Source organism: Pygoscelis adeliae, unplaced genomic scaffold (assembly GCF_000699105.1).
Source record: "Pygoscelis adeliae isolate BGI_AS28 unplaced genomic scaffold, ASM69910v1 Scaffold71, whole genome shotgun sequence".
NCBI classification, from domain to species: Eukaryota; Metazoa; Chordata; class Aves; order Sphenisciformes; family Spheniscidae; genus Pygoscelis; species Pygoscelis adeliae.
In genome coordinates, this window is record NW_008824356.1 from 1,135,953 (window position 1) to 1,153,595 (window position 17,643).

General features: G+C 35.7%; 1 protein-coding gene across 1 annotated transcript in view; it reads left to right on the plus strand.

Moving 5' to 3' along the window:
* Nucleotides 1-17,643, plus strand: part of ARHGAP5 (Rho GTPase activating protein 5) — a 50,063-nt gene that overhangs the window by 13,080 nt on the left and 19,340 nt on the right. The window contains exon 3 of the mRNA XM_009319362.1: nucleotides 8,537-8,684. Coding sequence (XP_009317637.1) covers nucleotides 8,537-8,684 — 148 coding nt within the window. The remainder of the gene's footprint in view (nucleotides 1-8,536; nucleotides 8,685-17,643) is intronic.

The window sequence follows — 17,643 nt, forward strand, 5'->3', positions numbered from 1 at the left end:
GGACAGATATAGGGAGGCGGGGGATGGGTGTAGAGCGATCCTAGGATTCAAGTCAAAAACTGAAGGGAAGGAGGCAAGAGCTGGATGGATGGGAAGGAGGAAGGGAGTTTTGGCAAACAATAGAATAGGAAAAGCAACAGTTCCTTTTTACAACACTGAAATTAACAGCCGTAGTTTGACTGATCTGCTAACACATATGTACCAAACTCTAAAATCTATCGTGAACACATGTTATTAAAGGCAGAAGTAAATACTCAGAATTGTTCTACTTGTTGCTATTCAGAAGCATAAATTAAAATGTTTTACTGTGGAAAGTATAGCAATGACAAATCTGTGGCGAGCAGGTAACGTTACTTGCAAGGTCCTCTAACATTGCTTACTACCAAAGGAAATTAAAACAATTTGAAACCCAGACCAGTTAAGTAAGCGTGCTTTGGTCTGAATTATTTGCCCATTGCTGTCCATAATAGTGTGTTTGTGTTCTCAGATCTTGCTTCTATATACTGGTAGTCAGAACTGGAATAACCATCCTTGAGCACTGTTTTCAATTATCACAGGAATAATTCCTCTGAAAACTTTTATCCCCTCATTCTCACTATTCTGTAAAACTCCTCCAGAACTTCTGTTTCCTCTGTATTGGTGAAGAATCTTCTTGCAATTTCCAGTTTTCACCTTTCTTTGTGGTAACCTTTCTCCTGAAATGTTTTTTCCTTTTGTGGAATCTGTCACCTCGAAACAGGTGAACAGAATACGGCTGCTTCTTGACCTGAGTTTTAGAAGATTAAAAAAGGTTTTGTAATTCCCTCTGAACTTATGTTTTTGAGTGAGGATGACTGAAACTGTGTACAGTATTGCAAAGAATGTCATAGCAGTGCATCATGTAATCTTAATGTTTGTTGATCTGTACTAGAAATTACTACCTGACACAACTGTGTGGTTGCACCCAACTTTTTATTAGCTGCAGTTATTGTCACTTTAGGAACCTTTGGCCTATTCTTGTCCTTGGTAATTTCCAGCTAATGACTTCCTACTGTATAGTACAAGTGGTTTATGGTACATGTACGTTATAGTACATACACACATGTATAGTACACACACAGTACATGTACATTATAGTACATGTACATTCCAGTGCATGATTTTTCCATTAGTCTATGACTTTGTCCTTTTTGTTGTTGAATATCATTCTGTTTCTGTTATTCCACTTGTCACAATAGTTTCCTATATGCCACTGTTGAATACCTTACTAAAGTCCAGATTGGTAAAACCAACTGATCATTGTAGTTTCTTTGCCTTTAGAAAAGAATGTGTTTTCAATCGAGAAGGATGAATCAGTCTAGCATAGTCTAACTTGATACACCCACCTTTATCCTATTTTATGTTATTACCATGTTTCTAAATGTTCTGAAAAAATTATTGTATGGCGTTGCATGTGCTGTTAACAAGTGGACTGTTAAACTTGTTCTGGTAGGGAAGTATATGAAGAAAAGTGGAGAGAAGGAGAAAAAGAAAGCGGACTGGCTTCAGAGTCATAGGACTATTTAGCCAAGTTGGCGTGGAGTTGTGTGTGCACACCGTGCTTGAAAGCTTCAAGTGCATGTTGTATGCCAATATTTGTTAAGCTATGATGTGCCTTTTTTCCCCCCTATGGAACTTTTTCTGTAAAAGTTTCTGTTATGAAAAAGCACCTCATCCTTTCTGCTGTTACTATGCAAACTATCTCTCAGATTAAGTGCATTTTCCAGAGTAAACTCTCCCCTATGTCAGCATGCTTTCTATGTTTGATTATTTCTTTCCTTACCAGTGTTCACAAACTTGGAGGAACTAAGCACAGTGTTCATAGGCAACTTTACCTCAGCTGCTTCCACTTTGCCAAGTTAGGCCTCTCCAGCTGAGATGTGTGCTCATTCATCTCCCTGTCTTTTTTCAAAAATTGCAAGTGGGAACTACAAGTAGATACTTATCTCAATTAGAATCTTTAACACTGTAATACTAAGGTCTAGTGTAGAATACTATTGTGTGTTGGTACACACCAGTCTCTTTAAAAGCAGCAGCCTTGCAGGCCATGTAATAAATTAATTTTGCCTTCAGTTTAATTTGATAATTTTGGAGATAGGGAGCAACAGAGAGAAAATGCAGAGAATTTCAGGACGTGAAAGGGCAGTGAACATTCCTGGAGGATAAGGATTTTGCTGGAGGAAGCCTTCTTACATCTCAGACAGGAGGAACCTCTTCATGTGTGTGCAGTAACCCTAAAGCTGCAACTGTCATGCAGTTTATGCATTGATACGAGGCCCAAACCACAGTGCTCCTTGGCTTTTCATTGTTCTCATGATATTCTTCTCATGTGTAAACAAGCTTGATAGAAATATTTTTAAAATTATTTATCAATTATTACTGTTTTATCTATTATTATTATTACTACATTAAATAATTGCAAGTTATTTGTGACCCTTGTCTTAATTTAGTAATTCCCCGTACAGCAGGAAGCCTGCCTGATCTGGAAACCTGTAGCTATTCCATATAGTTACAATTAATACCCTTATTATTTAGCTTTACAATGGAATTGATGAGTATTAAAAATTTACCCATCTAATTTAGAGCTCTTATCTTTGTGAACACTTCGAGATACGTTGAGTGTCTAATTTAGGCTGTATTTTTTGCCCCTCTTATAAAGTATAGTTGTTTTACTTTTTATCCTCCCCAGCATATCAAGAACAGCAAATATCCTGAATAAATTTCTGCAAAGGGAAAGGCAGAGCCTCATCTTGAACTAAATTCTGCAGGCTTCTTGCCTTGTTACAGAAGAATTATTTTGTTAATACAGTTGTAAAAGTAGGAATAAGATTAGTATGAGTATCTTTTTTTTTTTTTGTATGGAAGAAATTTTAAGTACTTCTGAAAACAAATCCTATCTACAGAGATCTTGTAAACAATATAGTAAATTGACTGACCAGTGATAATTCTTTGACATGCCATTTTTAAAAATTATTAAATCTGAAAAAGTTTCGCTACATTTGTTATTTGACCAATATTTTCATTATTCAAGGTCTGATTTTCTTTTTTTTTTTTTTGTGACTGGAGTTTCCAGCTATGTTGTTAAATTAAATCTGAAAAACAGCACTATAAAACTTTATGCCTTGTAACCTTGTTTGCAAACAACATTTGTTGCTTCCAAAGAAGATTGTGAATTATGTTCTTTTCATTTTCCTTTATACCAAGATGATTGTAAGATGCCTTTTAATTTAAATTAATCTGAAAACTTGTCTCTATTTCAGCAAGAAAAATCCACTAGCACCTAGATGAATTCTCACATATCTTACTCTGACTTGTTTTAGAACACAGTATAAGTAGTGCAGGTTTGACATCTATTTTCCTATGTTTAAACTTGTTTGCTGTCATAATTTCAAAACTATATGAAATTTTATGTTGAAACTATTTACTGAAATAGTGTCAGGGACTGTATAACCCATGTGTGTTGATCTCAGTTTTAATAAGACTATGGTAAACGTGACAAGTGGGAGATCAGCTTACATTTTTGTTCAGCTGTTCTTGTGTAAATTCAATGGTTGACTTAGCAAAGCACTGTCTACTTCAGACTGGAATGTGCAGTGATTTTTCTTTTTTTTTTCCCCCCTGAGTATAGGAAATAGCAAAATCTGTAGTTTCAGTTTTCATCTGTTCAAATTTAGCACTCTTAAAATGCATATTTGGAGCCATATGCCTTCTTGAGCCTCTGTAGTTTAAAACTTAGTGTAACAAGCTGGAAATCTAAAAATGGCAGAAGGCATGAGGGGAAGAAAGAGAAAGCTTGTTAGGGACCATCATCTGCATTATTCATGTATCCTATAGTTTCTGACAAGCTAGCCATGAATTGGGGATTACAAATACTTTGTCAAGCCTATAAAATGAATGCTGTTCATGGTACGTGGTTTTATGAAGTATTTTAATAGTCCTGAAAATATTGACTTTGCCCTCTGTGACCCTAGGGCTGACTGCAAATGAAGCAAGCAGAAAACTTCCTTTGTATTAAAAGTAGTAATAAAGTGTGTGGGAGGTAGAGAAGTGGCTGAATTTCCCCTTTGATAAATAAATTATGATGGTAGTTCTGGTGGGATGGAAGTGAGAGGAAAAAAAGGGGAGCCCCTCTTGAACAGGGAGGACTTGCTAGAGTAGGCCGCCCATCCATAAAGGGGTTTGACAGATAGGTTTGGGCAGTTTTTTCGTTTTCTAAGTTAATTTTAAAAGGTTGTATTTAAGTGCATTGTACTCTCAAGACTCACAGCTGGCTGAAGTCTCAGCCTAGTTTCTCTCTAGAAGATGAGTGCTGCTTAGCTGGTTCCCTGTTACCTACAGTCAAGAGGGTTAATCTTGAGTATACTTTAAATCTACATTTTCATGGTTTTATGTTTTTTATAATAATATTTCTAGTTTTGAAATCAAGAATTGGATACTGTGCCATGCTAGAATAAATGTTTTCATGTTTACCTTGTCTTTTATTAGGACTTCTTCAGCTAATTTTTGCAACATGTTTCAGTGATTAAACTACTGTAATTAAAGCAATATTGCAGGTAAATGCTTTTGGTATCAGCAATGCAAGACAAGTTTGGGATTCTCAGAGTTAAAATGCTTTCCTGCCAAAATATTTAAGGACAGCTGGAGGTTTGGCATTAACCTCTGTTAGGGTATGAAGAGAAGTTGTCTTTGGCAAGAAGCAAGTGGTGAAACCCATGCTGGAAAGCTCAACATTAGTGTAGCAACCAGTTTTAAAAAAAAACATATTTATATGAAAACTAAGGATTTCAGCTTTATGGTGTTGGGCTTGTGTTTTAATTACTAACATGAAACAGTGGTATGTGAAACAATGAGCTTTTTACTAGGATTAGCTAACAAAACTTTTGTGCTGGTCCTTGTCTTCTCTAACTTGGTGCCTATTAGTCCTTTTTTTATTATGATGTAGAAGCAACATAGGAAATTGTCTTTGACTGTGCCTAGATTAGTGCTCACTGTATGCAGTATTAGGTGACTGCTGTATCGTGCGGACTAGGTGTATTGGGCAGAACTGTTGAACTAAAAATACTTGTGGCAAAATCATATCTCTCTGCCAAAATCTAGGAATTTAGAAATTATTCACCTTTTTCAGGTGCTGTTTAACTAAATTAATAATTTAATGTTTAACAATGTTTTTGTTTAAATATTGTTTCATTAGAGAACTTTAAAAAGTTAATTTTACACAGAAAAAATTACGATACTCATAATCTTGACTAGCAGATTTAAAAGTTCCATGCTATGATTGATGGATCAGAAGAGCTGCTATTTTCTCAGAGTGGGGAACAGGGATTAAAAAAAGCTTTCACTAACGCTTATTTTTGTTAGAAATAAGACCTGTGTGTTTTTTCTAAAGTCAGTTAATCTTTTGACAAAGATCAGGTCTTTTGCACAGTAACATGCCTTTTCGTTCAGAACGAGGTCTCTGCTTAAGAAGTCTAGACATGCAACGTAAGGAGTATGGAAGTCTCAAATCAGGAAATAACATGGTGGTTTTTTAATACCTTAAAGTCTTGTTGTTAATTTGCCAAGGGTTTTTTTTGTGAAGATCGTGCAGATAGTGTTATTTCCAGGCAGATTTGATCTGCGCTATCATTGGAGAGTTTACCCACTCACATGCCCCAAAAGGAAGGGAAATCATAGAGAGGTATTTTAATAAATATTGGACAGGAGAGAGACAAAATACATAATGATACATAATAGGAAATAGCTGATAAAATTGTTATTGTAACTTTGTCTGTCTGCCTTGTGAAATCCTAATTTCATGTTTATGGAATAGCCCTGCAACAACCATCTTTTCTACTCTACTTCTAGACAGTTTGAAAAGGACTTCAGGGTTTTTTCTTTTCTTTTTTTCTTTATTCTTTTATTATTTATTCTTCTTTAAATTCTTTAGACAAATTCTCACTTTCCAAATTGGAGATGAAACTGATTGTTTCAGGTAGACATTTCATCTAAGAAACATTTCTGCTTTTTTGAGTGTAGAGTGTCATACTTCATAACTCAGTCCCTTACAGCCATTCTTCTAAACGCAGGACAGTTACTAAAGAAAAACATTCTTTATTCTGGCTTTGCAGACATATTTGATATTTCATACAATTTCCAGGTATTCTACACAGATAATAATATTCATTACTATTATAATTGTCATAAAAATTCTGTAAAATCCTAGTTTATTCCTTTAACCAGACTGCTTTCCACTCACACCAACAAAATTTGTTTATATTTAATTATGTTATGCTAATATTATGTCTTAATCAAAGAGACACAGTCGTCTTCTGTCTGCTGGGTCTGAAATACACAGTCTGAGTGTTGCTGCATTTATTCTAAGATAGTGGGGATATGCATGGACCACCTTGGAAAAAAAATAATTTCAATTTGTTTTTGCTTTTTTCATTGTGTTAATGTATGTATCTCTAAAATGATCTTTCATTCAGCATTTGACAAAAACGTTTTCACTGAGTTTTACATGTCCTTTAGCTTCAGCTTCACCCTTTCAGCTGCTGCTCATCAGAACTAGGCACATTTGTTGTGTAAATAAATACGTTTTTGCCACTAAAGAGAACATGGCCAATGAACTAGTTTGAGTACTGGGGACTTCAAAGCAGGGGAGAAGAAAGAAGAAAAAGCTGTTTCTAATCTGAAGGCACATACTGGTTGAACCATTGATATCTTACCCAAGATGATTAATGTTATGCAAAGAGTTGACAGTTGAAAAGAATGCTTTCAGATACTGTCTGCTTTAGTCATGAAAGTTTATCCTAAAGTTTTATCCGAAGCTTTTTTCCCCTAAACTTTTTACTAAATTTTCAGTTAATGTAAAACTTGGAGACATGAATTGCTGGAGAGCAATTTCTTTCTCATGTTTTGAAGAACTCTATAATAAATGTTCCTTCTTTCTAAATTATAAGTGCCAAACCTTTTCTAGAAATCCCAAATTTGAAAGATAAGCCTAATTTTTTGTTAACCTTCTGTTACTGTGGTCAATCACGGGTACTCTGCTGCTGATTTCAAGAAGCACAAGCTGTCTTACAAAGAGGCATTCTGCATAAAAAGCCTTACTTGTTTAATTAGGTTATTGAAAGGCTTTGATTAACAAATTTTTTTATCAAGTGTTGGAGAAGTTCCACAGGTGCTGTAGGGTGATGGTTGGAGAAATGTTCTTTAGGCTGTAGTTTTCACTTCTCCCTCTAGAGTTCAACTTCGTCTCATTAATTCTCAGTGGGCAAGTCAATCATGAATACGTACCTTGCTAACCTGAAGTTCTAGGCAGTTTGTAAGGACTGATAAGTAAATTTGATGGTACAAAAGTCTGGAAGTTAACCGTTTTGGTTTTGGGTTTTTTTTATTTACACAGATTGAAAGTCAATACTTTTCTAGATGTAAAACATAGAAAGGAGACATGTTTTGTCAATAGTTAATTGAGGTGTAGTCTTACTATAAATTATAAAATTCTAGAAACCTTGTTATTAAATTTAAATCTGGCTGGTTTGCTTTTTGTTTTATTTTGTACTATAAGATGTTGGCTGAAGAGCTTTTATATGAAAACGTAACTGCTTTTAACTAACTTCTTACTGTATATAAACTTAAGAGATAAAATGCTAGATTTTAATGGTGGTGTTCATTCAGTTTCCAAATTCAGTTGCCACAGTACCGCCAATAGATTGACTACTTTATATGGCCATCTCTGAATATTTTCATCAACATTCAGAGATGAAACATGGTATCTGATACAGTATAATTCTTGTAATCATTCAAAGGTGATTTATCAGTTGAACTGATAAAAGTCTCTATTGGGGGACGGGGGTGTATCAAAACAAACAAGAAAACTCCATATGAAACTCATCATCTTAGTAGATTTGATGGGGTGCAAACCTCCTATTGGCTAAAATCCTGTGCCTGTAACAAAGCAATCATGCTTAATAGGAGTGCCTGCCTGTCTAACTCTGACATTGGTTGCTATACATTCTGCATCATCATGTTTCTAGCATAGCTGCAATATAAAGATTATTTAGTATCTTTAATAAGATGCATACAGAAGACGCTCAATTTTTTTTTTGGTGATATGACACCTCACAATCTTATCCTAAAAATTTCTATAGAGGTGTGGTTCAAATGTGATTCATGTAGATTCCTTTGTGAGTGGTGCTGAAAGTTAGTATGTAAAGTCTTGTCATAGCACTCTAAACAAGTAGTGTGTTTATTTTTGTTCCCATGGTATTTCAATTACTGGTGCATTGGGTCATCCTGTTCCTAATGTGGTACAAAAATGACTAAATCTATTAGAAGTTATTTGAGTGCTTTTTATCTAATGTCTGCTATTTTAAAAGTACACTCTTATTCGGTTTGCCATGGAGGAATTTTAATGTCTGATAGATGTATGATGTTTGTTTTTACTGAATAGTTGCAATATATATACACTACATTTTAACTAACAATAGTTAAAATACTACTTGAATATTACTTAAATAACTCTGTTTTGTTGTAGCCGAAAAAGAAAACTAAGACATTCAATCCTCCAATCCGTAGAAACTGGGAAAGTAATTACTTTGGGATGCCACTACAGGATCTGGTTACACCTGAGAAACCGATACCTCTGTTTGTTGAAAAATGTGTGCAATTCATTGAAGATACAGGTAAGATAAGAGAACTACTGGAGGAAAGACTCTCCCACTTTGCATAACGAGTAAAACCTCTCATTTTGTTTTAAAGTACTTCTAGAATTTTATCCTAGAAATAAATAATTATGGGAAAAGCACATTTTTAAAGTAGAATATGTTCTCTAAATAGTATGTTTAATATGTGATGGTCTTTTGTCTTTATTTGCACAAATATTTAATTTCTTTTTGACAAACATTGAAGTTTAACATTTATTTCCTGTAATTTAAAAAACTGATACCATTTTCTAATGCCAAATGACTTTTAACCCAATGGCATTCCAGTCTTACATGTCTCTCTTGCCACTGTATTTTACTTCATATATTAAAAAGCTCTGAAATCCACTTTTTCCAATTGCAGAAAACAGGTACTTGGTATGGCATAATTAGTCAGCTTGCTTTCTTTTTTTTGCTGGTAAACCTAGTTTTGCATTTTAACTTGTTACAGAGATGGAAACATTTCTTTTCTGAATACTGTGTAATTCTGTATGAAAAAAAAGCAATCTAACTTGCAGATTTCTAGTTTAAGGTAAAATATTAACATATATGTGTTTGCACGATGGTGAAATTTCACAGTATGGTTTTCATCTCTCTCCTTTCTCCCTGGCTCCCTGGTTGTGTGTTTGTCCCCTCTCTTGCTGCTTTCAGCCTATTTACTGTGTGACCATGAGGCGAGTAGGATGATCTTGCTGGTCCGACAGAAGACTGCATTTGGGAGTGGGGAGGTGTTTTGAGGTTTGGGAGTGACTTGTGGTTGGGTTTTGTTTGATGTTTTCTTTTTTGTTTTTAAAGATGGCGAGCACTAGTTTTCAGTTAGTGTGCAGATCTTGCTTGCTCTGAAGTTGCATACATGCTGTATTGCTATACTTGAAGCAAATGAGAGCGTGAGACTGACTGACTGGAGCTGAAACATGAGCAGGACCATCTTTTGATGGGTGTCTGCAGTTTGATATTGTTTAGCATAAAGTAAAACAGCACCTTTTTTCAACATTTTCTTAGTTCTGTAATACAATTTTGGCTGTAAGATGACAGTAGCAGTTTTAGCAAAAGTAAAACTGAAGGTTTTCTTAAACTAAAATTCAGTTTTACTGCCATCTATAAGAATAGTGTTTCCAGAAGAGCTACTACAGGTAGTGAGCCTAATAGCTGTTTTTGCAGACATATATTACATTATTGTAATAAAAAAAATTAGGTGAAACCTCAGGCACTGATCTTTTGGGAGTCAGAGATGTAAGTATGAATCTTTATAAGTAAATATGTAAGTATAAGTCTTTAACCTTTACCTCCTATTGATTCCTTGCCTAAAGGTAAGAGCTGTATTTTCCTCCCTCTTGCTTTTGCTTTCCACACCTCACCCAGGAAAAAATGGGGAAGGAGGAAAAGGGCAAGGAGTGATAGAGTGGTATAGACAGTTTAATATATTTTTTTGTATTTGCTATTGTATGTAGCAAAAAAACCCAACAAACAAAAACAAACCACCATAATTTTATGGGTGAGTCACTGTCTGAATTTGTGTTCTTTAAAAATGGCTACATACAGGTACTATGTATAGCTATGTAAAACAGACATTCACCAGTAATGAAGACCAAATGACTTTTCGAAGAGTTTGTAGAATCTAGAAGTAATATCTTAAATTTGAGCATGTTTAACTTTGTAAGAATACTTTCAAACAACAAAATTATAAATCCAGATCTAAAGAAAATTGTATTTGCTTAAAAGTAATGTTGTCTGATATCTGTTGACTTTGTGGTAGACTTCTGAAACAAAGCTTATGGGGTGAGAGTGAGAACTATAATAGTGTGGGAACATGATTCTTTGTCTTTTTTTCCTCATAGTGATCAAATAACTCAAGCACCCAGAAGATTTAACACTTTTATTCTCCTCTAATGACCTGTCTTTGAAGGATAAGATGTTTAGTTAAGCTGCTGATGTGTTCAAAATGTGAGGGGCTCCTAAAAAGTGGTGACTCAGGAGGTACTGCTTTTCCTTTAGCTGGTTCAGTATACGTTAGTTCATCCTGGGATACTGCTGTGCAGCTACTGAAAGCTGGAGAATTTTAATTCTAGCCATATGTGTAAGCTGGACAAACATTGTGCCATCTGCATGCTTTGTTTGTGGCTGTGAAGACAGTAGTTGTCGTGCTGTTTCTGTTAAGTACTTGGTAAAGATGGAACCAAAACCTCTACTTTTGATCTGTATTACAACTTTCTTTCTCCTGCTCTGGATTCTCTGTAAGTAGCTTTGGTTGTTCTTTTCAACTTCCATATTTGGCTGTGGGAGTTTTATTTTTGGTGTGTATTATTTTTATATTGGGTTAATATTCTGTAGGTATTTGAGTTTCAAGCAGTGTTCTGATAGAACGTATTTCTTGCCTTTGAGAGAGGAAGATGTTCACTTGCATTGCCTCCAAATCCTGTACTGAGATAGACTCACATCACTGACTTGGGGACTGTCTGAGAGAAAATTCCACAAATACAGTTTTGGAGATGATCCGTCTGCAGAAGGCAAGTCAGGATCTGGCTTCAGGCTGGAGTCCAGAATGGTACCACTCCTATTTGATAAAGCTATTTTGTCAGCTGCTTGGCCCTGGGGAGTCATCTAGTACTTCAGCTGTCTCTTAGCAAGTCAGCCTGCTATTGGTACTTACTGAACTTAATACCAGTGTTTACTAGTGTTGTCTTTTTAATCAAGAAGTGCGGTCGTCTTCAACTCCTCTTGAGTGAGGCTAATCAGTATATTTCTCTTACAGAGGACATATTTGTTTAGCTTTTCCTTTTAAGGTACTTTCGTGGACTTCAGCTCCTTCCCTTTGTATTACCACACGTAATTTGCATTGTGGTGGAATTGTAGGTTTTTTGCAAAGATATTAATCTCAAATTGAAGGGCTAATATTAATGTATAATGTGCCCTGTCTCTGCCTCATGAAATTATACAAGACGGTGCTTTGTACCCACTCATCTAAATTGTGACTGAGGCTAGAAAGTATGCAGTGTGAAAAAGAGTTTTCTCTGCTTTGTTTTGGATGCTTAGATGAGAAGATAACATCAGAAAGTGTCTTTGAAGATTCTTGCTCCACCATAAACCTTAAAGAATTGAGTGCATGTAGAAAATACCGTCAGATTTTTGTTTTACCATACTGTTCTGGAATATCCTCACCAAAAAAAAAAAGCGTGCATCAGTAGAAGAGGGACAATCTGGAAAAATTAAAGTAAATCCAGGAGCTGAAAAGTTCTAGCCTTTTATAAATCAACAATTTTTCTTTTGAAGGAGCCATATGGATCCTGTCAGGGTAAAGGGAGATCTGGTAGAGATAAGGGATCCTAAGTCAGGGCCTACAGATGTAGGTATTTTCTGTGTGTTCCTGTTTAGTTTGATATTTTCCAACAAGAAGTTTTATTCTGAACTGGTTTAGCTTTATGGAGTAAACTAATTTCTGTTTTTGAAAGATAATCTAGGGCTTGAATCCCTTTGGAATCTTTTTGATAGTATTGGAAGTAGAAACTGAGGGAACGAAGTGGTTAATACTTGGGCAGATCTAAACCTAATAAGCAGTAAGTATGTATCAGAACCTCCATTTCAGCAGCAGCGTGTACTGTTGCTGATACTAATAGTACAAAGCAGTAATAGCACATAATACTTTGTCTTGTTGGGACCTATTGATTAAAAAAATTTCGTACAATACCATGTAAGATTATCTTAAATTTAGTCACACTGTCACGTCTGGATAAGGAATGAGGAAAGCTTGGCTAAATATTGTAAACAAACTTTGCTTGTGTATTCACATGTGGTCCATGATTATAGGAAAACCTTTTCTCTATCCAAGCCTTTCATTTTTGAATTCATTGTAGTTATAGCAGGATGAGTAATCTTTTGGTTGGTTGTCAGAGCTTGCTCTTGTTGGTTCATTGAACAAGATGATCAAAAGAATTTTTATCTCTCAGGTAAGTAAGTTCAGTTTTCCACTGAACGTCTTGGTATAAATGTATAATGTTTTCAGGAAAACTTATTTTCTGGTAAAGATATTGTGGTCTTATCTGTAACCTTTTACAGACTGTATGAACACTTTTCTATCATTAGTGACATAGCATAATGTATAAGCTGCTGATGTTTGTATGCTTTTACCTCTGTCACATTCTTTGCAAATCAGCATGTAACTTGCTCTTGAGGGCAGCTACTTAAATTGACTTTTTGACATTAGTAGTTATTTTCAGTTACGGGCTTTCAAAAGAAGATTTTGATGATAGAGTTGTTCTGGTGTATTTTGTTGTTGCTTTCTCCTGATGGACTGAATAGAAGGTCATGTTGTTGCATCACTTGAAATGAACTTTTAAAGTGTATTGGTTTTCTGCAAACTAGACTTATGGAAATGTATTTAGCAGGGAAACTAGAGTTCAGTTTTGATTTTTAAGAAAATTGTAGTGGCTGTTTTTGTATAGAAGTAATGGTGCTATGATAAGATGTGCTAGGAAAAAAAAATTCTATCCAATCTAGGCCATTCATTTTTTTTAGTACAACTCTTTTTCTAAATGTAGGCAGCAGAATTGAGATAATTTTTGAAGTTAAACTGTTTAATTGTATTAATAGCATGAATTCTGTGTTTCTCTAAGAATTATCATGTAGAGAGTAAGGATGATATTCTGATACTCTGATATCAGTTTTGTTAGAGAGGAACGCAGATTTCTGAAGGCTAATTTAATGTTTAACTTCAACAAAATGTTGGTGTGATTTGAATTTTATATTGCAATACCATGTAAAAATATCTATTGAATGTCTAATTTTTGTAAGTGTAAAAAGTTTACGTTTATGGCAAGTTTGTAGCTCGAGTGTTTTGTTAGTAACATTTTTATGCTGTTTTATGTGCCACGAATTTAATTTCAAGTACTGTTTGTGTGCTATTCAACACGTACTGTTATTGATTAGTTTTTAATTTTCCCAAACTTATAATAATATGGGCAAAAATTACTCATGCTAACTGATAGTATTACCATATGAGGGTTTCTTTAATATTTCAGTATTCTTTTAATTGGTATTTTGGATTTACTTTTTGTATGCATCATTATGCATTGGTGAAAAGTTTGGTATAAGTTATGTTTCATTCTGTTTACCAAGGAAGGAGGCATCAAATTAGTATTACAAATACTAGCACAGTTTTGCCATTTAATAAATTTAACTCTTGACTGTATTCAACGCTAATAATAATAGCAGTATTTTAATATGTTTTTTCTTTGGGTTTTCAAATATGTTTAAAAAAATCTTTGTAGAATATTGATATCCATGTGCTTCATTGACAAGATTAGAAGTTTTAGATTCCGTACTTAATAGAAAACTGATAGCATTAATATAGTGTTAATTCTACATTAAACAATTGAGGGAAGAGAAGCTTATTAGAATAATACGTATTTTAATAATTTAGCTACTCAATGTATGTGAGACAAGGAATGGAATAAAGAAGGAAGAAGGAATTTGACAGAGCCACATCTCATTTAATGTCTCCCATGGTCTCTGTGGACAGCTATGGGAGGTGAAATTAAAAATTGCGTACTCGATATATGTGTAGTAATTACTGCCTTTGATATTTATGCCTTTTTGAAATGATGTTAAATTTACAATTTTGGAGGTAATTCGAGTAAAAGACTATTGCCTTCTGTGAATTTCCCTCTCACCTAAGTTATACCCAGGTCTCTTACACTGAATCTGCCATGAGGCCAGATTTTGACATTGAAAGTATAGATAATGCAAAGTTTGTCTCCAGAGAATGAGTTGGGTAGAAATAGGCAAAGAAAATGAGTCAGCAGCGCCACTTGAGGTAAAAAGGCTGGTAAATCATTGCAATATATTCGTAGTGGCTGCAAAATCCAAACATTCAAGATGGATTATCTCCCCTTTTATTCAAAGGGCTTGGGAGAGCTAGAAGCTTTTAGGAGTCTTTTCTGTTGGACAGAGAGAACAGAATGGGACAAGAGTGGCCATCCCTCTCGGCCTGGTGTACGAGGCCCAGTGTTCTTAGGGTAGTTTCATAAGAAACAGTGTAATAGCCAGTGAGATCCTCTCCTGCTGTATGCTTCTGCCACTTTTCATTTTGGGCACTTGTCAGGCGTCTCTGAATCAGTGGAGTTCACTGTCTTGGAAAACTCCATCAGCAAAAATAGACAAGGTCCTGCTGTTTAGTATTACAGCTGGTAAGTTAAGGGTCAAATGTGTGTCAAAACAAGTGCAAGGTAGGGAGCAGGACTATGCAGCTAGGAGCAAGGGAAGGGCAGAAACAGTGGTTGATGAGGCAGGGAGTCAGACCATCTTTTTCAGTCGTAATGATCAGTTAAGTTGACTCAACTGCCCATGAAACTGTATGTTTAGCAAAAAAAATGCACAGCCCGTGATTCTGTTACTCTTGATTCTGGATAGATACAGTAACAATAGAGTTAAATAGCCCTACAATACATTTTGTACCCTCATCAAATTTGTGAGTGATCCTAGAGTGGGTGGTGTGGTTAATATATTCAAGGCCAGGGCATCTGTTCAGGGGAATGTAGACAAGCTGGAAGAATGGGACAACAGGAACCTGATGGAATTCAGCAAGGACAAATGCCAAGTCCTGCAACTAGAATTGCAAGGACTAAACCCCTGCAGTAGTACATGCTGAGGACTTGACTGGCTGGATAGCAATGCTGCTGAAAAGGATCTGGGGGTTGTGGTGGAGAATAGGCTAAGCATGAGTCAGTAGTGCATCCTGCTAATGATGCCTTCTGTGTTAGACTGTCCCAACAGAAGCGTAGGCACTACAGCAACAGAAGTGATTATTCGTTTTTACTTTGCATTTGTTAGACCTCATCTGAAATACTACAAGAAGGGTGTTGACAAACTTGATTGAGTCTGGCAGAAGAGGGTCAGGGGCTGGAGCTCCTGACCTGTGGGTTTGTTCAGCTTGGAGAGGGAAAGGCTGAGGAGATACCCAGAAGTGGCTTTCCATACCTATGAGGAGGTCACTGAGAAGGTGCAGCCACGCTAAAGTACTGAAGTACGTGGCAGCAGGTTTAGAGGCAATGATCATAAAAATACGAGGTTGCAACTAGAAAGAAAGGAAAAACTCTTGCTCTGAGGATTATTTAAGCACTGGTTCAGGTTGCCCAAAGAGATTGTCGGCTCTCTGTCCTTGGAGATATTCAAGATCAGATTTAGATAAGCAACCCAATCTGAATTCAGCGTTGACCCATGTTTAAGCAGCAGGTTGGACTAGATGACCTCCTGAGGATCCCTTCTGTGATCACTTCAAAACTGGCGTAGAATAGGTTTCAGAATTTAGGAAACTGTACACCAGTTTGTGTTTTGCAACTTTGGAATTAATCAACAGGGAGGAAACAGTATCCACACTCGAGAGGAGGGGAAAACAGGCATCAGTTGTTTCTCCTAATGGAAGATGTGACTACCAGACGGATGGAGGAGGAGTGCATACATTAATTTATTAGTGTGTGAGGATCACTGAAAAGTGTAAACAAATATGTTTTGAAATATTCATAAACACATGTTGTGCACTTGAGCTGTATTGCTAATTAAGGTATCTCTTCAAAGGAAACATCATGGGAATTATGTAAAGAATTCCTAAACAATGTAGATAGGACCAAGATGTCAATATCTTTTGCAGAGCACTTAGGCTACTTATGCTGCTCCGCTTATTCCCCTAGTTTTCTCCAGGCCCCAAATGACCAAACAGCTAATAAGCCTGGAAAATTGGAGTATCTTCAGATGTCACCCATTTTTAATGAAGTAAAGAATGCACCTACCTTTCCTAGGCACATTTGTCATGTCATATTAATTGAAGTCTTATTCTTTTTTCGAAATGAACAGGCCATGAAATATGTGATTGAGTGACACTTCATAAAATGATTGAGAGCTTGTTTAATAATTGGTTAATGTAAATTATAGAAATGCTAATTCAGCATTGGATGAGAGCTTCGTATTTTTTTGAGTCTTTCTAAAAGTGCTGCTTATTTTCGTACACTGCTTGCTTTTATAGGATATTGAAATGTTCAATAAAATCATTACAAGAAGCAGTTACACACTTACTTTTGGTTCTGGTTTTAAGTGAGGGAATTGAATGTCACGGATACTTAAATGCCGGTGTTGATATGCACAGATAAGAACACATTAAATGTAGAATTTTAAATGTATTTTATGTAAGTAAATTTAGTGCTAGACTCTTCTTGAAAAGAGTTTGGGTTCTTTGCTCTGTAATTACATATATTCTAGGTGTACATAGAAATTGTTATTCTGGATCAGTAAGGTGGCGGTTCCTTTAGTCTTCTGTAGTCTGGGTAGCATAGGGGTTGAGAAGAGGTACACCAGGTTGATCTGTGGAATAAAATTACAGAATGATAAAAATCACAAAATTTGCAAAGGTAAGTATGGGAATGATAGTCTCAGCTATTGTAGTGGAGAATGATTCCTGAAAAGTTCGATTGGTCACTGAAGGGGAAGGAATTGTACTGGGAAGAGACAGACTTGCTGTGATTAGGTAGCATCTATTCAGAAATGTAGACAGAACAGTGATAGTGGAACCTGGCTACGAATGTCAAGTGGGCAGATACTGTGTGCCTTTTCAGCAGGCTAAATATTAGTATAGCTGTTGTCACTCAGGAAGAGGCTTTAAAGTCATCATAGACAGCTGTCTGAAAACTTCAACTCTCAATACTTGCTATCAAGGAAGCAAAAAGAAAAGAGTTATGAGAGTGAGTGATATGGGGGAAAATCATGCTATTATGTAATTCCATGGTGTACACATGGTTTGAATACTAGTTACAATTCGCATCAGTCTGCCTTAGAGTAGAAAAGAATTGGAAAAGATACTGCATATGACAATAATAGTAACTCTTGGATAAAGAGGGATTGAATTCATTAGCTTAGAAAACTTCTGAGGAAGGGAAATGATATAAATTTAAAAAAC